General features: G+C 47.1%; 7 protein-coding genes across 7 annotated transcripts; 6 read left to right on the forward strand and 1 right to left on the reverse strand.

The window, feature by feature from the left end:
• Window positions 1-62: 62 nt before the first annotated feature.
• RhiXN_02948 (vacuolar protein sorting-associated protein BRO1) lies at window positions 63-3656 on the forward strand (the record flags this gene model as incomplete). Its single annotated transcript, XM_043322765.1, has 16 exons — window positions 63-259; window positions 312-357; window positions 408-593; window positions 653-824; window positions 876-919; window positions 973-1127; window positions 1186-1291; window positions 1342-1567; window positions 1617-1698; window positions 1757-1937; window positions 2027-2119; window positions 2183-2425; window positions 2498-2836; window positions 2893-3027; window positions 3094-3176; window positions 3236-3656. 16 exons carry the CDS (start codon window positions 63-65, stop codon window positions 3654-3656), a joined length of 2709 nt encoding a protein of 902 aa, XP_043178261.1.
• Window positions 3657-4362: 706 nt separating this feature from the next.
• Window positions 4363-4837, forward strand: RhiXN_02949 (uncharacterized protein; the record flags this gene model as incomplete). The annotated part of the gene is made up of 3 exons (XM_043322766.1): window positions 4363-4443; window positions 4504-4578; window positions 4613-4837. The coding sequence occupies 3 exons, from the start codon at window positions 4363-4365 to the stop codon at window positions 4835-4837; spliced, it is 381 nt and encodes a 126-aa protein (XP_043178262.1).
• A 4750-nt stretch (window positions 4838-9587) lies between these two features.
• RhiXN_02950 (aminotransferase class-III protein) lies at window positions 9588-12335 on the reverse strand (the record flags this gene model as incomplete). Its single annotated transcript, XM_043322767.1, has 6 exons — window positions 9588-9772; window positions 9832-11616; window positions 11694-11785; window positions 11886-11957; window positions 12015-12148; window positions 12273-12335. 6 exons carry the CDS (start codon window positions 12333-12335, stop codon window positions 9588-9590), a joined length of 2331 nt encoding a protein of 776 aa, XP_043178263.1.
• A 192-nt stretch (window positions 12336-12527) lies between these two features.
• On the forward strand, window positions 12528-13902 carry RhiXN_02951 (membrane-associating domain protein; the record flags this gene model as incomplete). The annotated part of the gene is made up of 5 exons (XM_043322768.1): window positions 12528-12686; window positions 12728-12845; window positions 12900-13083; window positions 13136-13155; window positions 13208-13902. The coding sequence occupies 5 exons, from the start codon at window positions 12528-12530 to the stop codon at window positions 13900-13902; spliced, it is 1176 nt and encodes a 391-aa protein (XP_043178264.1).
• Window positions 13903-14586: 684 nt separating this feature from the next.
• On the forward strand, window positions 14587-18465 carry RhiXN_02952 (uncharacterized protein; the record flags this gene model as incomplete). The annotated part of the gene is made up of 13 exons (XM_043322769.1): window positions 14587-14822; window positions 14880-14998; window positions 15057-15494; window positions 15551-15870; window positions 15920-16063; window positions 16124-16469; window positions 16525-16777; window positions 16826-17126; window positions 17176-17430; window positions 17482-17634; window positions 17692-17875; window positions 17936-18210; window positions 18259-18465. 13 exons carry the CDS (start codon window positions 14587-14589, stop codon window positions 18463-18465), a joined length of 3231 nt encoding a protein of 1076 aa, XP_043178265.1.
• Window positions 18466-19313: 848 nt separating this feature from the next.
• Window positions 19314-20472, forward strand: RhiXN_02953 (uncharacterized protein; the record flags this gene model as incomplete). The annotated part of the gene is made up of 7 exons (XM_043322770.1): window positions 19314-19413; window positions 19472-19537; window positions 19588-19630; window positions 19683-19780; window positions 19836-19890; window positions 19947-20286; window positions 20347-20472. 7 exons carry the CDS (start codon window positions 19314-19316, stop codon window positions 20470-20472), a joined length of 828 nt encoding a protein of 275 aa, XP_043178266.1.
• A 1901-nt stretch (window positions 20473-22373) lies between these two features.
• RhiXN_02954 (DDE superfamily endonuclease) lies at window positions 22374-23441 on the forward strand (the record flags this gene model as incomplete). Its single annotated transcript, XM_043322771.1, has 2 exons — window positions 22374-22744; window positions 22793-23441. The coding sequence occupies 2 exons, from the start codon at window positions 22374-22376 to the stop codon at window positions 23439-23441; spliced, it is 1020 nt and encodes a 339-aa protein (XP_043178267.1).
• Between the last annotated feature and the right edge of the window lie 392 nt (window positions 23442-23833).

Here is a 23833-nt window from a genome sequence, read left to right on the forward strand (position 1 = left end):
CGGTCCACGTGACTATATCCCAATCCGGACCAAATTGAATCATCCCTTGTCCTCGCCACACCATGCCCAATCAACTATCGATTCCTTTTAAACAGACGTTACCGGTCCAAATCAAGGAGGCGGTTCAGTCATACATTGAATTTAACCACTCAGAATCACACCCTGACGCATTCAGATGGGATATATCACGGTGGGAGGAACTTAGGAAAGATGGAGTAGGAGGCTACGTACACGTTAATCGGGTCGATGCTACACTTCTGTAAGCACATCCCACTTCAGTCTACATGTGCATCTTGATGATATCCCTAAAGGTATCATGCACATCTCGTTTTACTCCTTACCAAATTTCCTGCTAATGTAGGTGCTGTCAGTTTCGTGTAATCACATGTATGACGAATATGATCCAGATAGGATTGACCGTTATATACGAACCAGCGTTTCCATCGCTAATGCGACGGGTCTGTTCAGTCGAAGATCTCACGTTTGAACGTGCCTGCGTTCTATTCAATCTTGCGGCTCTATATTCTCAGCTTGGAACAGCCGCCGGTAGGAGCACTACAGAAAGCATCAAAATTGTGGCTGCACACTTTCAGGTACGTCACTTGTCTATTCGCCGGCCCGAAATATCATTGATTTACTTCTGGCGGTCCAGAATGCTGCAGGCGTGCTACAATACCTATCGAAGGAAGTTATTTCCACTTTGGCATCCTCTCTGGGTCAAGCAGCCCCTGTTCCATCAGAGCTGTTAGAGCCATCTCTCAAATCTTTGGAATATCTTATGCTTGCGCAAGCTCAAGAATGCTACTGGCAAAAAGCATCTATGGGTTAGTCTATTTAGGAACACTTCTTTCGTCTAGCTTTGGTCTAACTCCCAGAAGAAAACTACAAGGACGGGACGCTAGCCAAACTTGCCAAACAGGTAGAGTACCACACTAAAGTTGGCAATAAAGGCCGGCTAACCTGCCTAGCCAGGTCGCTGTCCACTATGAAAGTGCAATATCAGCTGCAGCAACCGTCTCTCCTTCGTCATTTCCCCAAGAGTGGGTAAACCACCTGACCTTGAAGAAGCACCACTTTGAAGGCGTAGCTCAGTATAGACAAAGTCGGAGCGATCTTCTATCCCATAAGTATGTTGGGTTGACCCACCATGCTCTCGTAGGTAGTTGTGCTGATCAATCACGCAAGGTATGGCGTTGAACTGGGTCGATTGAGGATCGCCCAAAACGAGGTCAAGCAAGGCCTTGAGCGAGCATCCAAGGGCGTCGCAAAGGCGGTAATAGACGATGTCAAGGTCGTTGTTTCCCCACTCTAAATATCATAGTGTCACTCACTATCACCCAGAGTCTGGCCAAAGCCCTGGAGGCTAACTTTAGCCGTGCACAGAAAGATAATGACCTTATATACCACCAGAACGTCCCGCCCGAGTCAACCATTGAACCTATCACAGGCGTGAACATGGTGAACAGCGTGATTGACAATAAGCTGAAGGACCCCTCCTTGGTGATTGGCAATACAGATAATGCTCTTTTCACTGGACTCGTTTCGCATGGTGTAAGGATGGCTATTGGTGCGTGCGGTAGTGACCGTGTGGTATTTGATGCTGAACCTTGTTAAAGAGGTGTATATCGATAGGAGAGACAACTGGATCAAGGAGGAGGTCGAAGGAATTGTCAAGCAGATGGACGCGGACGTCACCAGGTACGTCACAGACCATTTTCAGTTAGCGCATACAGCAATAACAGAGCGGTCGGAACAGGCTTTTGCAGCGACTAAACCTACCTGGCTCCCTTGATGCACTCGACAAGCCGGCTGGTCTACCCTCAAGTCTCCTGCGTCGATCTGAAGAGATTCGATCGATGGGTGGAACAGACGCGCTACAAGCCTTGGTTGACGAAGTTCAAACACTGGGAAGGTCTGCCAGTGGAATTCTCGAAGAGGTGGGTTTGTTTGTTTCACGTTGTCCCTTCTCGACCCTTGCGGCGGGCTTGTATTCTGCCCGGGAAACGTTGAGGGTTGACTTACAAAGGCTTCGACTGGCCTCACGTATCAAAGCGTCAATCTATCACAGCCCACGGCGCCTGGTCCTGTCAAGTCGACAGAGTTTAATCTAGCTAACAAAGTGCTTCCTCTTAAACGAGAAGGACATCGTTAACGGCTTACATTTAATCCGGTTGTCTATTAGGCATTTGATATACTTGACAATGAGGCATCAGAAGATGAGACCTTCTTTGCCCAATTACCTGAGGATGGGGCACAAATCGCGACGCAATCTGGCTACTTTGCATCCCACATAGCCAACAAGAGCTTGACCGCAAAGGCCGACAGCTACAGGCAGATTCTTGATAATGCTGCGTCCAGTGACGCGACCGTCAGAAACAAATGGGAAGAATGGGAGGAGAATGTCACCGTCTTATGCTCCAACCCGGTATGTTCTAGACTCTTGGGCGATGGCGTCCGTATGTTGATTCCGGCACGTTTACCCCTATCTTTCCCTCAGGACGAGATGGAAAGTATGGTACCCTCCCATGCAACTAGCCAATCCACTCAGTCCGCTCAGGCGCATACATACGCACGTGCTATACGCGCCGCATTGGAGGACCTTGATGATCTTCGAAACACCCGCGCACGATGCGTCGAGTCCGCGCGACAGCGTGCTGGTACAGACGATATCAAACCTCGTATTGTACGCGAGGCCGCAGGGTTGGCGCGCTGGATAGAAGTAAAGCCAGCGATGTTTGAGTCCACGATGGAAGAAGAATTGGGTAAATTTGATCGGTACAAGGAGAGCGTGGAAGAGGGTAGGACAAAGCAGGAGGAGCTCCTGATCAAAGTAGAGGTAATTATTTAATTGACTCGTACCAATCCCGGCTTCTCTTAACCATTCTTTCTCAGCAATTGAATCAACTCCTTATCCAATCACGGACTGACGACCCAGTACTAAAGCAGCGAGAGGCTGCCCTGCAGTCCCTCGATTTGGCATATCATCGTTACCTCGAGGTACTATCTAACGTGACCGAGGGATCTAAGGTGCGCTTTTGTCATCAACCACCCCAAAGCATCCCTCGATACCTTACTAATGTTGTATTATTATAGTTCTATACTGATTTTTCGGCACATTTGAACGCATTTCAAGATGAATGTGCTCGTTGGAGTGAACTACGCCATCGCCAACGCGGGTCAGTCGAAAACCTTACCTCGCGATCAGATATTTGACCCATAGGCATTATTCTTACAGGGAGCTTTTGGAGCTACTAAATCAACTAGCTCGCGCGACGAAAAAGTCAAAATCTAAACTGCGTGCCGATGCGGGCGATAAGGGGGAGCCGATTGAATCTCCACCTTACCCCGCTGTATCGTCACAGCAAATAACCTCGACACAGCCGGGGTCTGAAGTTATCGAGCAATCTAGCCAGAAGGCTTTGGAACACCCAGCGTCTCCCATCGCTACACTCTCGCGTCCTGTTTCCCCCCATCCACCTCCGGTCGCACTTCAATCTACCCCAAAGGGGTTCGCGTTACCAGCTCCCAACTCGTCTGAATGGGAAGCTGTAGACTTACCTCCTCCGCCTAGTGCTAGAAAATCCGCCCGATCCAAAGCAGCAGAAGAAGCATCAACTCCAAGGCGAAAGACCCGGTCTAAGACTGTAGCTGAATGAACTCACTCTCAGTTCAAACGCCGAATTACAGTCAAACGCATAGATAGGAGTATGTAGAATTGAAGCTAATATATTTTCGTCCTCTCTTCGGGCCAACAGGTCGGCAGATACTCAATTTCGCTGCTAAATAATATACCTAAGAAGCGTGCATACACACCCAATTTGGCCAGTCGGTCCAGTCGCTTCTTGATCACCCTGAGATTCGGTTGCATCTTCTGAGGGCGCAACTAGGGCAGGAGGCTCGTTATCCATGCATACAATCTAGTGTGTGAGCTGAGGTAGCTGAATGAAATAGATCGTGCGATGGCAGTGTGTTTTGCCACGCAGTTGATATCGTCAGATCGGAATTATCTACGTATGCATATGGGTGTATTGCCTAATACAGGAGCATTGGCCCGTTCCATTCAAGTATCAAACCCTCAGGTTTGCATTGAGCTGCAGTTGCTCTTACTTTTCAAACCAACGCTTCTCTTGGACACAGGTAAACCCGAAATTCATTTACTTTTATAACTTGGCCTTTTGCTGGGCCTTGCTGGAATAAAGTAAGGTTTATACATAACATGTGGGCTGGCTTCGTCTTAGTGTCTTCTGAGCACATGGGTCGTTTCTCGTGAGGCCTATATAATTACTTACTCTCAGTTCTTTCAGTCCATCAGACAAACTATCCTCTCTTTCACCCATCATATATTTAGTGATTAAAGTTGAGATGTCCTCAGAGGAGAACTTTGATACTCATGACTCTGACTGTCCCCATCCTCGGGGTAGACCCGAATACGGCGTCGAAGCTGTAAGTAGTATCACACCTCAACAGTATTAGGCGGTCGTTCTTACTGACCAGAGTATTTAGCGGTGTTTAATCTATCCTCCTGACACGAGAGTACGAGTTCAGTTCAATGGGTCTTCTTATGAAGCTATCATTGTAGTAAGTCTCACCTGTTGCATCGGATGGTAATCAGAGCGCATTTGCTTGGCTCTTTTGGAACGTTGCCGAGTCCCGTGCTAAGGTGACGGAGAATGGGATAAGAACCACATCAGAAATACCACCTTGGTTATCCTTATGTGGCATTCTAGATTTAACATTGCCCCTTCAGAACGTCGAACCCAATGGATACGTTGTCAGAGACAATAATGGGAACTACCATCATGTCCAACACGGCGAAATCCTACAAGCGATTCCCTGAATTTAGCAATAGCAGATTAGAATCTAGTGAATAAATAATGTCATAATCGTGCAATTTTGGCCATACGCCTACAACAAAATGCACACTATTTGTGGCCATGGAAAGCCCTCTAGATAAGCTTAGCTCCGCTTTCCTCTATGTGACTACCACCGATATCGATATGCGTCGTCTTTACGCTTATAGTAGTAATAAACATTTTTTGGACCTGGGCCTTGGGTTAGGTGCTCCACCAGGCATCCCTAGACGTTCAGCCTATTTTGTTTTCTAAACGTTAAAAAGTGGTCGCGCCGGCGCGCCTGGATAGATCGAATGCCATGATTTTCTGCGTTTTGCCGGGCTACTGGATTTTAGTGTGTTCTCCACAGGTGTCAGTTTTCGGTTTCATTATTCTTAAATAAGCAATTACTGCAGGCTTGAAATTAGTTGGGTTCGCTCTTTAATATTATTGCCCTACATCGTTCCTTTTGCTAGGGCTGGGAATACTACTTTTTAATATCCCGTCTTCGCACAGAGAGTTAGAGACTTCACCACATCCTCTAGCTTACCGTAGCTCAATAACCCAGAGCAAAATACCATAGGCTCCAACTATTTCTACACGTGATGCTGATATCGAAACCAGATACTCTGAATGAATGTGGTTCTAAGTAACGTTAGCTCTTGTTCTTTCCGTTGCTTCTTATCGAAAGTCCGGTCACCGTATTATCAATAGCCCACATCACAACATGCGTGCGTCAGCTACTCAACCTCCGTATATATTATAAACATACCTTGAGCCACGTACACGTGGAAATAAGGTGTCTATTCATTCACGCGAATGTTTCATCCTCGAGAGGCACGCCCTAGAACTATTGGATCAATCGAATACTTATGTCAGTGGACCCCTCATTATCGCCCTGAAAGATGCTTTTGCATGTTTCGGCGATGCATATTCAAGGCATCCTAGGGGTATATTAATGCATACCGTCTATCCCTCGTATTCATTAGCTTCTCTTTGGCTTTGACATCGAGCTCAATTTGAATATTTTTTTACCAGTGAATATATCAACAAGAAATGGATTTGTACTCTGGCGATAGTGACTCAGACATCGCCCATCCAAGAGGGCCCCTCGGGAGGGTGGTAGATATGGTAGGTAAATTTTCTCACTTCAACCTTCATAAGCCCATCAAGGGTGATAATATAGGTACCCCGGGTATATAAAGTGGACACTGTTGTTCTAATTAGAAGACACGGCGAGGACCTTAGGGGAACCATCAAGGTTAGTTCTTGGCGGTTGGCGCTTCATCCCATGCAGCAGTCGGTAATTATCTTCAGGGGCGCATTGAGCAACATGGCCAATATAAATACCTAATCAAATATGATAGAGAAATAGACCAAGAATGGGTCCCAGAGAACGACATAGTAGGCCCGGGCCTGATTGGTTGACTCTGACGATCGTCTGATCGATCGATTAGACGATTTAGAATATTGGTGTTTAGTGATTACTATAAATACGCATGTTTTGCGCTACTTCTTCCCCACAAGCTTAAGTGTTGGAACAGAATGGCCCTTCGCGAGGTGGTCCGAGGAGGTGCACCACCAATACATGTACTTGGAGTAATGTCAGCGCTTATGCACATCAGGTGGCACTTTTTTATAATAAATTTACATATCTATATGTGCACCTGGCACTGTGGCACACTTGCTCGCAACCTACACCACCGACGAGGCTAGCATAGCTTGCGCTCAGTTTTTCTTTTACCCCAGTATCCTCCCTCTTGATCTACGATGGTTTGCGGCTCGGACACCCCCCAACCTACGGGTTTGACTCTGATCCTGATGTCACGTTCGGTATCGTATGTATATTTGTCAATAAGTATCTTCACACACAATTACATACGATACACATATGCATATATACATACCGGGATTAGAGACACTCCGACTCAGTTGTATTAGTTATAAGCAAAATACAGGCGCCATAAGATCATTTATCTGTGCCCGAAGCGTGCATTTAAGCGCGTATCCGTAACATAGTTTTCATGGCTTCCCTTGATCCCAATGACCTGGGGTTGCCCATTTCTAGAAGCGTGGTTATTAACGCCCAATGCCCAATGCAACGCTAACAAGTGGAGGATCTTCAACGCGTTTCATGTGCACTAACTAAGCAGGTATTCTGTAGGAGTGCAGGCAGCTAGCTAGCAGTGTACAAAAGATCGAGGCTTAAGGCATACCTATCAACCAGATCTGGGTATTCCCCCCATTCATACTTAATTCACAATATTAAAATTACTTACTATTTTTATCAGTCAATACTCTAACAACCCCCGTCAAACAATGATGTCGCTCGTAAGCCCTACCACGAGTTTGGATGAAGATACCCCAGTTCCGCGCGGAAGGCCCAGCCATAATACTCCTAGGGATGTGCGTCAGTTGGATTCGATCCTTGATCTTTGCTAACGCAGTTTTGACTAATTTTCGTATGTGAATAGTCTATTCTTCACCCTAAAGTAGGAGAGTTAGTGCAATACCGAGCCAACGGTCAGGTAATATTGTGTGAGATATCGAGAGTACTAGTGGAGCCAAAGGTGTGTAGTGTCACTGAGTTTCAGGCTGAATCCTAATGGTAACATGCAAACAGCTGAACACAGTAGCTTTTGGACAATATATACTACTAGACCTTCACATTATTTTTACAAGAGATGTCATTATGGCATCTCGAGTAGAAATTGAGTACCCGCTGGCTACCGAGCGAGAAGGCGAAATTCAAAATAATTAAACGAAAGGGGGTTGAGTCGAAGGCCGCTAGCTAAAGAGAAACTAAATCAATAGATACATAGCATTACGAGACTTGGTCATCACATAGCGCCACACACCGTAGAAGCTGTAAGCCTACATTTCACAAACGCATATATGGGTAAATTTAAAGAAGCTTAGATTAACTAAACTGTTTAAGTTCGGCCCATTAGCTCTATAAAACCTCGTAAAACGAACGTATGTACCCATGCTCAACCTTGCGCGTGTTCCTTGATTTACCTTATGCGTAAACATCCCAGTGGCTGGAAGATCCTGGGCGCACCGGATACACGATAGAGATAAGAACCGGGGCACCCAATCCGTGGGTAAGGTTCGCCCCCATGGCAAGCTTGCACATTGTGAGGTTTCACTTATCGTCCACTCCTATAAATACGAACGCCGATGGCGACCGTGTCGCCGAGATAATGACAATCCGTAAAACACTCGATTGTTGTGGTTCGAAAGTAAAGACAGTTATCAGAGAATTCCCCCCGGGACCTTATAAGGTCAACGGGGTTCTTACATGAGTAAGCGGAACAATCCAAACGAGAGTATATAGTTAGAAATCAGATACAAACAATAACGGTAACAAGGGCGGGCCGAGATGGTAAGTCGGGTGAGCGTCGCCGACTTGATTATGTAAGAGGCTCGCATATAATAGGGTTAATATACAAATATCGTGCATTCCTTACACACATGCATAGGCACCCGCCACGAGCCCGCCACTCGTACACATATTGTCCTCCGTTGGCTGCTTTTAGCTATCGTAGCTGTCGTGCATAAATCCTGAAAGAATGCTATCGGGATATAGCGAAATATCCGGAGGTTTCTGATCTGAGTTGAGCGATGGACGCTATGTGCGCTTAAAATTACGATTACCGTGGAGACGCTCATTCAAGATACACATTAATATATAGCTCCCTCCCATCTTGCAAAATCTCTGGAATGATTCATCCACCAACTACATTCGGACCGAGGAACAAGTAAGAACAATGGCGATGGCATATGATAGTGATAATGATATACCTATCGCACGGGGGAGGTTAAACTATTCAGTACAGGGAGGGGTGAGTCCTTAAATTACGATGAATGTGTGGTGTAGTAGTAATAATTTTGTGCGCTTCAAAGTATGTCCCACATCCCAGGAAAGGGGATGAAGTTGGCTATAGGGGCGAAAACCACAGTCCATGGATACTTTATAAGGTTTTTGAAGTTCATAGGGGTCCAGAGGTACACTCGAGAGTCCAAAAACTAGCCAAATACGATGCTAACAAAGATATTGAATTATAGCCAGGATGTACGGGGGGAGGCTTATATACACTCAAGGCCTCGCAGACCCATTTTCAAGGAGATCAGCTCGTTGTTGCCACGAGAGACAATATCTGTTTTCCTTTCGAAGATCAGCAATAGATATTTGAGTGGGTTCTTGGAATTGTAGCTTATGCTGATCTACCTTGACGACTCGTGTGTGGTATATTTAATGATTTAGATGCATGGATCCATATGGATGTATAGAACGATATTAATTAAATACACAGTGAAGTGGCAACCAGGAGATGGTCACCGGTAGGAATGACGGAGCACCGAGACATGGAAGAGGCTCGCGGGTCGTACTCTAGATGAGAAGAGGGACAGTGGGGAGGGGGGGAAGAATGGTCGCGCGAGGGCACGGAGGAGCAGGCGACATTAAGTCTGGTACACATCACATGTCAAAGCTGAGTTATAAACGAGAGTCTTTCTCCTGACAAATATCTCTCTACTGTGATCCACCCTAGGCTCTGAGATACACAATATATTTGGGTATTAAGAAGATAGGAGGTCCTAGGCGGAGGTCCTATTCGGCCGTAATGAATATCAACTTGAATACGGGAGGCAGTTTGTCCCGTAGCTCTAAAAGCGAATATCATATTTTTCGCCTTCCTCGCGTATTTTCATCGATAATAATTCTAGTACTTTGCTTGAATCTCGATACTGGTATTACTCTAAAGCCACAAGTACAGCTTTTTCGATCACGCTAAGCGTTTCGCGCCTTGTATTGAGGCTGCTCATAAAGTAAACCACGTCTCCTAAAGTTCGAGCGTGTAAGCCGTAGTCCCCGCTATCGGTAGATAGCTGGTTCTGGATCAAACTAATGAAATCTTGGGCGATGGTTGCTTGGTATCCTTAAAATCAAAGTAAGTAATCGCTGACGGCGATCAGACCTTATGGGCAACTGGCTTACCCCCTTCTGCACCACGCAGCGTCATGGCAAACACGGTGCCTAACGCCATTACCTGTTCAACCCGCTTGCTTTTTGAAGCGGTTTCAATAAAATTTGGATCCCACAGAGTCCATGCGCCACCTTCGCTTCGACCATTGGACGCATACAACCCACTTGAACATCTTTTTATGGCATTCTTCCATTCTGGCCCTTGAGTGACTACTTTGATTTCGTCCATCGCTGCAGTGGCCACAGCACATCCAACAGGATGTGCAGAATAACTATGACCATGAAGAAGTGCGTCGATTTTTTTAGCGCCTGGGAAGTTGAATGCCGAAAAGATGGAGTCGGTCGCCAGTGTAGCGCTAAGAGGAACCACTCCGCCAGTTAGAATCTTGGCGTAAACACCTATGTCCGGTTTGGTTCCCAGCATTGAGGCTGGGGTCAAAGGACCAATACGATGGAAGCCTGTAAAAACTTCGTCGAAAATGACTGGTAGCCCCGTCCATTCACTAGAGGTTTTCGGTTGCCCAGTTTCGAAGAGGTCGCTGGAAGAGCGGACGGTATCAACCAGAGCCCGCTGGAAGAGCGGATCAATAAACAGCATTCCACCCGCACCTAGGATGATCGGCTCGATGACTAAAGCCCCAAATGTACGGCCGGATTGAGTCAGACGCTTGATCTCCCCTTGGATATACTTCTTATATGCGGTGAATAGTGGGGTGTTCGACCGGGAGTCGATATCGTATATGTCTGCAATCGACTTGAATGTGTACTTTTGTGCACCCAGGTCATTTGGTACCGTGACCTGAGCGATGCCATCATGCACGCCTACGGTTGGGGGGTCAAACCAGAACCCCCTCTCCCGATGCCATTCAACCGAGGCATTATAGACCCCACCTTCGCACGCGTCCATAGCACCAATCGTATCACCGTGATAGCTTCCCTTGATGCCCAGGACGCCCAGCTCGCTCTTGGAACCTCTCTGACGTCTAAGTGCCACAGCCCGCACCGCCATCTTGAGTGCTACTTCGACCGCCGTGCTCCCGTCATCGGAGAAAAAGACCCGATCAGCCCAGCCTGCTCCGAGGCCTTTGATGAGTCGCTCAGCGAGGTCAAGTGCAGGCTGATGTACTGCGAGAGGGAATATCACGTGTCCATATCGACCCGCAGCCTGGGCAGCCGCTAGGGCCAGTCGGTGGTGAGAGTGGCCAAAGGATTGCGTCCACCAAGACGCGGAGCCATCCAAGTGAGGCTTAAGCAGAGAGCCAGTTGAGCTTGAAGAATGGACTGAAAATGAGTCCCCATATGCACTATCGATAGTAGTAATATCCTTTTCAGGGTTTTTGATAAAATCGTGTTGAACAAATGGCCACCAGAATGATTTTGTTGCCCTCTCGGGCATGCTTTCAAGATTATCAATTCGTTTCTTGTGTGCTTCCGACAGGATTTGATCAGCGCGCCATATTTCGCCCGAACCTCCGGATATCTGGGAGTAGTAAGCTTCCATATTGGATCGATCACTATCAGATTTGGCTGGTGGGGGAGGGGGCGCGCATACAGGGATACCTCGCTCGGCGAACCATGGTGTTAAAAACTCGTGGTTAAGGTAAGCTTTTGACCACGGTTGATCGAGCATACATAAGACTAGATCGATGCTATATCCTCGCATGACCATAGATTCATATGCTGAGATAGTCGACGAGATACCACCTAGACGTGGATCCGCAATGAGGACAGTGGGTAAAAGCAGTGGTCTGTATGCATCGGCTTGAAGCGTCCCAAGAAGCGTCGGACTGTGGACACCTGCCAGAGCGCAGAAACCGGGGAATAGCGATTAGAGCAAACATTCGATTGGTTCGTATTCGCTTAGTCACGCTCACCTCCGGCAGTCTCAATGAACATAGCACTCTCGGCCCTATCCTCCGCGCGCTTCCGAATGTGTTTAGATATACTACGTACGAATTCGGCATCGCTGGGCGCTCGCTATTCAAATCAGTTATCGCGAATGAAATCAGGACGAATTCTTTGTGTTACCTGAGTTGGTCCCTCTGGGCTGCAAGGTGGGGGCTCACTGGGTCCCCATAGCGATACAAGCAATCCGCGCTATGCGCTCAGAGAATGGCCCAGCATGCCTCAGGATATGCCTGCAAAGTCCCGCCCAATGAGAGTGGAGCAAAACGGGTTTGGTCAGAGTGTCCTACCCGTCATCAGCGTCTGCAGCGTGTCCAGTACTTAGAGGCTTCAAAAAATACACTCGGCGAGAAGATGCCGCAGCAGCGCGGCACAGAGCAGTCGTGAGGACCGTCTTTCCCACATCCGTGTTGGCGCCAAATACCTGGTGAATGCGCAGGTGTTTGTATAAGTGGGCCATCTATACCCCGCTTCGAGCTCCGAAGGACTGAAATACAAATAGGATCTCTTAGCAACATAAATGAGCGAACATCAATGAGATAACGTACGGGATATATGCTGTGCTCGTCAAGGCTGTGGGACAGGGAAGGTTGCTGTAAAGGTGTGTACATCACGTGCTAGTTCGTAAGGGTCCTGTGCCGAGAGCCCGCGCTCACCGCCTAGCACAGGCTTGAACAACTCCATCACGTCAACCGCAGCAGAACAATTCCATCCCGCACAGTGTCATAGCATTGGTTAGGTTAGTAGAAATACTCCCGCCCACTTAGAAGGATTCTGATTCTCCCCTTTCATAACACCAGACCATGGCGCTCATAGATCACATCACCAACGCGGTGAACAAGTTCATCCCCCAAAAGAAGGAAGAGTTTCCGAAACCATTGGCCACGGCTTCAGGAGGCATCGGCCATGGGATGCAATTTGACGATGATGTACGCTCTTCGCTCCACTGGCAGGTTCAGGGCGTCGGTTGACGTATATAACTCATTTATCAAACATTATCCAGATGCCCCTATCTAAACCAGCCATTGTTTATTACGCATGTCAGATATTCTTCTCATTCCTTGCGATGTGTTGCTTTGCCTCTGTTGCGTCTTTCCAGGCAAAATGGCATGTTGGACCTTGTGAGTGGTGATGTTCATTCCTTACCCAGCGACTGGTTTATAACTCGTTGGAAGCTGGACTATCTGGATTCGCGATATTTGTGTCTGTTACGCTGCTGGTGCTATCTATATTTTGTCTCATGGTCCCCGTGATCTATGACAAATATGATAGGCTTATACGTTTGGCTCGGGCGTTGCAAGAAGTGCGCGTTGCGTTCATTCTTGCTACTGCCGGACTAATATGGAGCTTGCTCATAAGGTGAGCTTTCATTTGATCATTTAATCTCGGCAAGTGACTAACGCCTTGATAGTTTTGTGACGACCATCTCTGGTAAATAGCCCGGTTTTATCTGTCTGGTCTCTCCCACTAACATTCCCTTTAGCGTTCACTCAAGCCGGCTGCAAGAACCCCGACAATGATCCAAACGCTGGTCTAGGCGACACGTACAAGCAACAACTCAAAGGATGGTGCAGCACTAAAAAAGCCGGCGCCGTATTCTTCTGGCTAGCATTTGCTGCATGGGTTGCCACATTTGTCGTTGCTGTGCTCGAGTGGCGCTCGGGCAAAATGCGCGGGTCGAGGAGGAACACTGGAAGAGAAGAAGGCTTTGTTCCGCCTATGCATGATGACACGGAGAGTGTGTTTACACGCGAATATGATAGGAGGCCAAACAACGAAGACGACGACGAAGAAGATATTGATCACGAAAGGGACCAGCATCGTAGTCCGTTTGCAGACCAAGCTCCTCAACTTCCTCCTCCATCATTTGCCGTCGATCCTCAGCCCCGCGTCAGTATGGACGCCTATGGCGCGTTCAGTGATCCTGTCCCGAGTGGATATGGAGGAAACGATCCCACCTCGCCTGTCGGAGGAATTCCGGTAAACCGACCCGTGTCTCATATCTCAGCAGTACCTTCGGACCCGTATGCACAGATTCGAGCCAATCTCACAGGGGCAACCGCTGCAGGAGGCCATATCAGCCCCCATAGTCCCAGACCCCCGCCCCTGCGACTGTTCCCACCCCTCCGAGCGGTTATCCCCCAGCTCCTCCCAATTACTCGGCTAGCCCTCCTCTGACGTATAACGATCCGTTCGCTGGAACCGGCGCGGCATCTTATGGTGGAGCTGGAGGATTCGCGCTTCCCCAGCAGCAACCTCAACCTCCCGCTCAGCCGCCGCAGTCAGGCTACCAGTACCCCACTTATCAGTAAAAGGATGTAGGGTCTTGAAATACGGAAGTGAAGGGATAACGCATTGATAATTGATGAAGCCGTATATATATGAGGTCCTCTGGTTTGAACGAATCTACAAGTGCAGTCTAGTGTATTGTGTTCATGGACTATGTAGTGTAATCTAGATAATTTACACTTATACCTTGGAATCGAGTCTTTTTCCCTTCTGTTTCCTTTCGCAGTGCTCACAAATCATCCACAGTTTCGATTGACGTTGATGATGTTTCACAAGCATCGTCGTGGCTTAAATAGCGCCAAGCGCTTAATTTGGCAAGGGTCAAGAATTTGAGTCACGCGCAGAAATAAAGAATTTGTCGATCATTCTTAGCTATCTTGCTGGCCCTTTGGGAACCCACCGACTAGACTCTGATGAAGCTGTAAGACCGAGGAACTGTACGACAAAGCACTACTAGATTTCACTCTTAAACTTATACTGCACCTTCCTCTCGGAATTACGGATTAATTACCACATCAACGACAACTCCCTCTACGCTATCGACCATACTAGAAGTCTTGCCACCAGTCGAGGATGTCTACTGAGCAGAACATCCTAAGTGCCATCGGTATCGCATCTGATCCAGGGCAGGGCCGGAATCTTCAGAACGAAGCGGTCGAGTTCCTCAATACGGTGCGAGCAGGTGCTACTGAAACATGGCCCATCGCTCTCAAACTCTTTGTCGGCGACGACTCAGCCTCGCGTGCTAAGCAAAACGTTCATGTGCGCTTGTTCGCTCTTCAAGTTTTAGACGAACTATTGGATAATCGGTGAGTTAGTCCGTATGCCACGTTATACTACGATCGAGGGCTGATAGGGTATGATAGGCAGGAGGAGCTTGCCAGCGCAGGGACGGCACAGGAGACTTATGCAACACTTCAATCAACTCTTGGAGCTTACATCACAGAGGAATATGTGAATGGCTCCGCGGAGGCACATGCACCATGTAAGTTTTCCGGCCTCATGTTAGAGTGCGATAGACTAATGTATAACCTACTTTCAAGTTATCAGGAACAAATTCTCTCACACCCTAGCTCTTCTCTTCCTCTGCACTTACCCTGACCAGTGGCCGACATTCTTCACGTCCATCTCCCCACTTCTTCACGCATCTCCTGGATCCTCCTCACCTGCCCTCAACCCGCACGTAACCACCTTTTTCCTTCGTCTTTTGCTCGAAATATCTGGAGAAATCCATGATCAGACGATTAAATCCGCGCGCACATTTGTTGCTACCCGTCATGCAAGGGATACCAATATTCGGGACGCCATTCGGGCCAAGGATGCTGTGGGGGTCAACGCCGAGGTAATCCGGGTTCTAGAGGAGGTGATTTCCATGCTCGAGGCTATACGTGCTGGCGGGGCTCCCGTATCGGAACCCCTTGGAAAATCCCAGCTGGTTGAGCTGGTTGAACTTGCGATTCGAGCTTTTGCGAGCTATGTCCGTAAGTTCCGCCACTATATTTATTTAAAGGCGCATACATTGACATTATTGCTCAAGCCTGGATTGATATAAATCTTACTGTCACTCCCACGACTATTAACATATTGTTTAAACTGCTCTCAGATCCTACCGTTTCCATCCGCATGGCGACTTCGGGTGCGCTCTTGCGTATTATACAAAAGGGATTAAAGGAGCCTACAGATAAGCTCCAGCTGTTCCGTGTTTTGTCACTTGGCCAAGTTCTAGAGATGTTGGAGCAAAACACCCGAATCACGGCATCACGAGATGAGACGGATGACGAAGAGGTTTCGTATCGCGAGTCGCTGGGGAAACTAACAAGTGGGCTGGGCTTAGAGCTGATCAAATTGTGTGACGAGGTGTGTTCCACATCAAGTGTGCTTCACTATCTGATTTACTGGGGTATAGCAATCAGCTCCCCCTCCTCATGTGCTTGCAGGAGCGGATGAGCTTCTCCAACAATTGCTACCTATAATGCTTAGATTTCTTGCTGACGAATACGACGATATCTCATCTTCTGTGTTCCCTATGCTAAGCCAAATTTTTGTCGTCGTAAGTATTTTATTCTCGTCAAACATTCACTTCAGAAATCTTATTGCTAAAAAATCACAGTACAAACGTGCCAAGAAAAACTCGCCTCAAACCCACCTCACTTCATCTAAGCGTACTTTCCTAACGCAAACTCTCGAAATTCTTCTGCAGAAAATGCGTTGGAACCCAGAGGATGACCCAGATGAACTCGACGATGAGGATCGTGCGGCATTCGAAACTCTTCGGAGTGATTTGAGATTATTCCTCGATTCGATATCAGCAATCGACGAGGAGCTGGTGACTTCCGCAATCAAAGCGCTTGCCATGAATACTTTGTCGATAGTGGATGAGACGATTGGATGGGCAGATGCCGAACTATCTGTTTACCTTGTCTACTTGTATGGAGAATTCCAGAAAGGGGATAGATGTACGCATAGCTATGCCTATTCTGAATGTCTAGCTGATTCAACTTTTTGTCTTAGCGAAAGGAAGAGCGGCATTTGTAACCCCTCCTGAGGAAATCGCGAAGGATAGGCGCAAGTCAGCGGATTGGGAGGCCTATCCTCTTACCCCCCACGGAGAAATGCTTGACGCGCTTATGCGGTCTCAAATTTCGGCCTATCCGAACAACACTGTTGCGATCCAGTATTTCGAAACTATTGGACGCTACGGTGATTTTTTCAAAGTCCGGAAGCAGTATGTTGGGGGTGTATTAACCACCTTAATCGATGCTCGGTGCGTTTATTGAACTGTTAGGTGGCTGAGACTAAGGAATGTTACTAGTGGGATCCATCACCCTAAAGAGTCTGTCCGCCGTCGCGTGTTCTATATATTCCACAAATTCATCAAAGAATGCAAGCTCGAAATTCCTTCTGAACATGTAACCACAATCATCGATAATATGCGTGACGTGCTCGTAGTGCGCGCTGAGCTCCCCGAGCCCGAATCGTCAGAACAGGACTTATTGAGCGAAGCATTGGGTAGCGCTGGACTTTTCGATAGCCAGCTATATCTGTTCGAGAGCGTTGGTACTTTGGTGTCGTTGTTGGCAAAAGAGCCTGAGAAACAGGCTGCAGTACTTGAGGTCAGTTTTTGTCCAAACTCAAGGGACGAAGACCTGACTTGTTTTCAAGTCCATCACGAACCCACTTCTGGCGAGTTTGCAACAGAGCATACAGACGCCCATCAATGGCCCACAGGATATTCTCCCAATCCTGCAGGCCCATCACGTCATTCGGGCTCTCGGCTCGGTTGCCAAAGGCTTTCCTGAAGCGTCTCAGACAGTTCAAGAATCTGTTCCTGCATGGATTCTAGTTCTCAAGCAAGTAGCAGAAGCTGTTCTGGTCTCCTTGGAGAGTATGAATCAACACCGTGCAATTCGTGATGCGGTAAATATCTTGGTGAAATTCAAATGCCCTTTACTGATTCTGAAGACTTAGTCCCGATTTGCGTTTGCTCGAATCATCGCGTCCACTGGCTCAAATATCACGCAATACATTCCTGTGCTTATGAATCGCCTGATTAGGCAGTCTCAACCTGTGGAGCTTGTCGATTTTCTTTCATTTTTGTCATTCACTGTTCACAAACTTCAAGTGAGTCAACATAAACAATTTAATACTCCAAGTGCAAGTATTAACCAGACTATACAGAATGAGATCTATGACGTTCTGGACGAACTGATTTCTCCATTAAGCACCCATATTTTCGAACTTCTTGCCAAGCCTGTCGAGGGTACTGATGACAGACTACAACACAATGATACCAAAAAGGCATATCTGGATTTTGTGACCCACATCATGAACGACAAGATGCATACAGTGTTTATCTCTGAACGTGTGTTGGGTTATCTCTATCCATCTCTTTGTGTCAGTATCTGATCTCTTTCTACTACAGGAAACAAAGAACAACTTCCTACTATCGTACAAAATATCGCGTCGATCGCGGAAGACCTAACTGATCCTGGAAGTTCGAGACTTGCATTGACGTTTTTGGCAAAATCCACAGTAGCATTTGCCCAAGCTCCCAGTGCACCAGGGGCCAGCGCACCTTCAGTTAAACTGGACGCTGTTCCTGGATATCAAACATTTGTTTATGAGCGCCTTGTTCCGATTGCATTTGGAATCCCCGCCTCTCCTTCTTTCAACATCAAGGACGGGCAATCTTTATCTGTGAGTCTTGCCGTATATGACCAGTTTGGTGCTCATAAGTTTGCATAGGCGACCATGGAGATTGGTGTACTCCTTAAGCAAATTTATCAAGCGCGTGGACAAGAAGCGATTCAGTACTTGGTAGAGGTTTACCTTCCGTCCAAAAATTGGCCACCAAACCTTGCTGCTGAGTTTGTCACCAAACTTGCAGAACTTGATCTGAAACAATTCAGAAAGTATTTTGCAGATTTTGTGAGGAGTTCGGGTGCTTCATAATATTTTCATTCGTCTTTTGAGAAATACCTTGCAATTGTTCGTCCTGTGCCTATAATTGTTATTACGCGGTCGCCCCAGTAAACTATCTGCCTTAGTGTTAACTTTGTTCGTGGTGGTCCCATAAGGCCATTGTTGAATTTCTCTGCATAACATGGAAAGTGTAACCGTCAACATGACAAATGTCCCGTGCTTGAGCTTCCTCGTACGTGTTTTCAAAGGTTGTACGCTGGGTTACCAAGCACATTGAGATGTCTGTTCTTACGCGAACATTTGCACGCTTCCCTTGATGACCAGCGAGTTCGTGGTCATTTCAAGACACGGGTTGCCGTGTGAATCGTACGTCGAGCAACGGTGCCGATCTAGAAGGCCATTCGTGATTCCCATGGTCGTGCTCTAGACGACGCCGAAGTTAGTTTGTGCTCGAGAAGATGGAAACTATTTTGTAAACAGCCACCCCCTGTCAATCTTTTCCGGTTATGTGAATGTAAACTCGACAAGTTGCAAGGGGAAGATACTCTTGGCCAAGAGCAACGGTCTTTCCTTCTTGACCATCGCACGAGCGGTCCTATATTTTTATTGGAACTCATTCTCCGTTATGCCTCTGGAAAAAGCCTGCTTTAAAAGTGGACCATCCTGATGTCTGAAAAGACAAGCTCCCGCTTCCATCTTTTCTCATAGCCCGGTGCATTTCTTCTCAAACCGTCTATTTTTATTCGCAAGACGAGCCAGGTCGCTCAGTTTTTTTTTTTTGGTTTTTTTTTGGTTTTTTGGTTTTGTTTTCATTTTATCTTTGAAACCCCCACCAATAAGAACATTCCCTCCACTTTTCAAACCTTGCTTGTCGTATCATGTTCCACCATTTCTCTTCGTTTGCTCTCTTCGCCCTGGCGGCTTCATCGATCGTCGGTTCCAGTCCTATCACGAGGCGCCGGTATGGCGAGGCTGCTCGTGAGTCATAAAGCACTAATGCTTGTCATGAGCATTCCGTTCTGACCAAGAGCACCAGCAATGACACCCCGTGCCCTGGTTCCTGTCACTCTGGGTGGCGTCCAAATCGGACTAAACCACCAAGGTAAGGGTTCGGCCTTCGTCTGAATTGTCATGACCAAAATGTGATCTCAGGTGGCAGCTTTGATGACTTTTTTGGTGTCGGAAATTTTGCTGGGTGTGTACTCATATTGAATAATAAAGAACAGTCCTGACTCTAGCCCACATAGAAACCTCAATCAAGTAACAATCATTGAACAGCAGCAGCAACTAGTGTGTAGATCTGTCGACCTGATCCGCGTTCGGCAGCAACTGGCCGTTATTCAAGGTATATGCGTAATTTATTATACATGCCTACGCCTTTACTCACACTCATGTCTTAGAATTTGCGAAGCAAATTATCCTACAACAAATCTGTGAAGTTGAGATCCAAACTGTGTAAGTTTAGGGGCACTGTGCATAAGACCCAACAACGGCTCACCAATAGATGATAGCATTATTCAACAACTTAACTCGCAGTTCGTGAATTTTGGCCGTAATGTCCGACGCGTGGATGGGGGTGGCATCGTGCCGAGCTTTGACATAGTCATTGCTCAGAAGATCACCGAGATCACCCAGGTCATTAGTAGAGGCGGTAATCTGGCCGATCTTAACCTTGGTTTCCTTGGTTCGGACATTGGTCACAATAGCGTTCGGATCGGAGGTAGCAACTGGAATGATACTTCTAGCCCAAGGTCCGTCGGAGATGCGTATCAGGCAGCTCGGGATCAACAGAAGCAAGAAAAGGAGCGACAGGATGCGACTCAGTCGACTTCCTCTGTTGGCGCGACTGTCGTAAGTACTTGTAATCTTGTTTTTAAGTAAATAAAGCTTTTACTTAAGTTCCAATTACAGACTAATAACTCTACTGCATCCGCAACCTCAACCACGCCTACCAGTATGACTGGAGCAAGTACAATTACATCTACGATCGAGCCAGCTGCATATTCGACCGCCGCTCCAGTATCTGCTTCCAATTAGAGGCGATATATACAGGTATATTCGTGACTGTTTTAGGATTGAAGCTCCTGTAATGTAATGCAAACCATTTTTCCTCGATGGAGATGTTTGATTTACATAGATATGCTGAGATTGTTCGGGATTGGCCAATAAGTCTCTAGAGAAGCAGTTTTTAAACCAATGCTCCATGGCCAAACCTAGTGGCCTTTCTAGGAAAACATAGGCGACGCGAATGAATACAGCAAAGAAATCTTTGGAGCTCTCGGGGACTTAGGCGGCCACGGAGTGGCGGCGCTATAGGAAAACCTCTCCTTAGCAGGGGAGGTGGGGAGGAACTCTACCGTGATTCCAGACCACTGGGGTATATCTCCAGGGCAATTGCTGATGTAGGTACTTGGAGATTTACGGTCATGTGATCGTGACCCGACGCGTGTCTGACATTTGCAGATCTTCCGGTGGACCGTTACTCATTCAATATATACGGATCGAGTATGGCATACGCATCAAACACCAAGAAATGCCGTTCTCGCCGTTATGCCATTGAAATTTTTGAATATTACTATACATAATTTCTTACGGCGCAGAGTTTGAAACACATACAAAGTTCATGGTAACAAATGTCCCGCCCGTGGTACAAAAAAATGAATTGCTTGAGCCTCAGTTTATTAGCCCACCACTCAGTCGCTCAGCATACTAGGTATTTAAAGCGTTGCAACTTCAGCTGGTTGTCGACTAAGCACCCGGCTCCCCCATCACCCTTTTCCGTCCGCACGGCCTCCCGCTTTATCCTTTTCACCTCGTACCCTACCTACATTCAGTTGTAAAATAAGCAAATCCGATGCCAAGCAGTGCACACATCGAACATAGATTATTTGTATGCTCAACCATCGCTATTTTTCTTGGACCCTTTCTCCATACTTCGATATTGACTTAACAAGCGGACACTCGACTAGAAGTAAGCCCTTTTTAACTGTGATCTTTCGCTACAGCACAAGCAATGAAGTTGAATTGTATATCATTGCAGTGATATTATGCGTACTTTCCTTTGGGTGTGTGAAAATAGAAATTCATGTGTATTCAGTTGGCACACTCAGAGAGAAATGGCTTTCCTGGGAGGAGGGGAGCAGGAGTGCCTTCAATCAAAATTACTGAATTATTGAACTGCCCGGTACTGAGAAGTATCAAAAGTAGAATAAGAATTTAAAAACGAATCAGAATGAAACTCATCCTGGGCCTGCCGTCTTGTTGGGGTTGTCAGACCTAGAAAAAATGCAGAGAGTAAGGATCCATAGCAAGAGCTAGGGCCGAGAGACAATAGCAAAGCTAGGGTGAAGTTGGGGCTGGGGGTAAAATCGAGAGCCAAGCCAGCGAGTTACTCAAATGATCTATGGGGGATCCACAGTCGAGAGGTTCAAGGCAAGGCCCATGGCGATCTTGAAGTCTTGAAGTCCTGTCGTTGTATTTTGAGAGCTGAGCCTAGAACCTGAAACTGATGAGTGCGTAGCCCAGGTCTAAACCAAGGTCTCAATTCGAATATATAAAACAATCAAATCCAGGATGGAACGAGAAGTGGTACGAAGCAAGAAAGATAAGCCAATTCTTTTAACACTTTACACTAAAAATAAGGGGACGCCCGGATGTTAGATGCGCCGCCTCGCTGTTTCCCACTGTGGCCCCCGGCAGTACGTATCTATGGCCATATGTGTTGAGATCGCTACAGACAATATCTATGCTCAGTAGCAGCGATGAATAGCGAAGCTAACTGAGGGAAGAAATACAGGAGAAACTCGACTTAAATAGAGACGCGAATAGGAGACAAAGTTAAGCGCCGGAACGGTCACGTAGGTACGTGTACTAGCGGGGAGAAAAAGTTTGGAAATGCCGGCACGTGATGGCCCAGAATTTGTACGATACATCTTACTATGTCTCGCAAACGCGGTCGAGAGCTCCCTGTGACTCGTCGAGCTCAAATAATTACACTACACAATGAGGGCAATTCATATCCTGAAATACTTGCAAAAACTGGTGTTCCCCCATCTGTGGCATGCAAAACTGTTAAACGTTGGGAAACATACGGCACCCTTGCCTCCTTGCCTCAATCTGGCCGCCCGCGCAAATTCTCACCTCGATTGTGCCGTCTAGTCATTCGTACCCTCCTTTGCCATTGTTTTGAGCCATATTCATCTATTGCTACTAGAGTAGGTAATGGCCTTACTGCTGTGCAAGTCAAGTACATTGCCCAGAGCCGGCGCTACCGCCGATATGTTGCGCGCCGAAAGCCATTCTTAGATAAGTGAAAGGTCCTAAAGCGTCTAGAATGGGCTCGCGTGAACCGGTTTAGGAACTGGGATGAAGCCATTTGGACTGACGAGCTCCAGTTGGGGACCGGCAATCACTCAGTTCACCCAATGGTCACCCGGAAACCCGGAGAGGCATATCTCCCGGAATGCCTAGCCCCGACCTTTCAAAGTGGCCATGAAGCATTAATGGTATGGGGGTGTATCTCCCATGGGTATAAGGGGCCACTTATCCAACTGGAGATGGCTCCCCGGCTGCAATTGCGTAATGGGAGGTGGAGGGGGGGAGGGTTCAACTCAGAAGGATATGTTATGCAGGTCCTAAATGGTCCACTTAAGGACTTCATTGCACAGATGGAGAAAGTCAAGGGACACAGGATGCTAGTAGTTGAAGATGGGGCCCCGGCACACAAAGGAAAGCTAGCCAAACAGGCTTGTGAAGAACTTGGTATTAAACACATTGCACACCCCCCAAGTTCACCAGACCTAAACCCAATAGAACCATTATGGATGGAACTTAAGCGACGTGTGTACAGTACCCCTGGGGCCCGAAGAAGTCTTGAGCACCTTTGGAATGCCACTGAAGCTGCCTGGAAATCCTTCACAGCAGATGATATCAATAAGTACACACGGAAAATGCCATCTCGGGTAACAGCTTTAGTTAAGTCAAAGGGACTCCCAACAAAATTCTAACACTTGTTTATCTCTCCTACTGTATTTTAACCAATGTATTTCCTGTTTCTATATACTACATTCATGCGGCCGGGGGAGAGCAAGTTTTCTTTTAGCGCCCAAATCACGCGCCATTTCCAAACTTTTTTCCTCCGCTAGTACATGCTACGACAATATGTTGAGTATATTGTGCTGCTTGGATTAAATCGACGTGATTTGCGAGGGGATGGTTGTGTATTAATTAGTTGGACTCCTTCTAGACCATGGAGACCGGGTTGTAAGAGAGAGAAGTAGAACCGACCGTATTGAGATGTCCCGAGTGGGGAACTTTCGTACCTGGCAAGTCACACAAAAGGCTTTTCGAGGGCTGACACCCGTTTTACCCGGATATTACCTAGTATATACTGAATGGT

Source organism: Rhizoctonia solani, chromosome 3 (genome assembly GCF_016906535.1).
Source record: "Rhizoctonia solani chromosome 3, complete sequence".
NCBI classification, from domain to species: domain Eukaryota; kingdom Fungi; phylum Basidiomycota; class Agaricomycetes; order Cantharellales; family Ceratobasidiaceae; genus Rhizoctonia; species Rhizoctonia solani.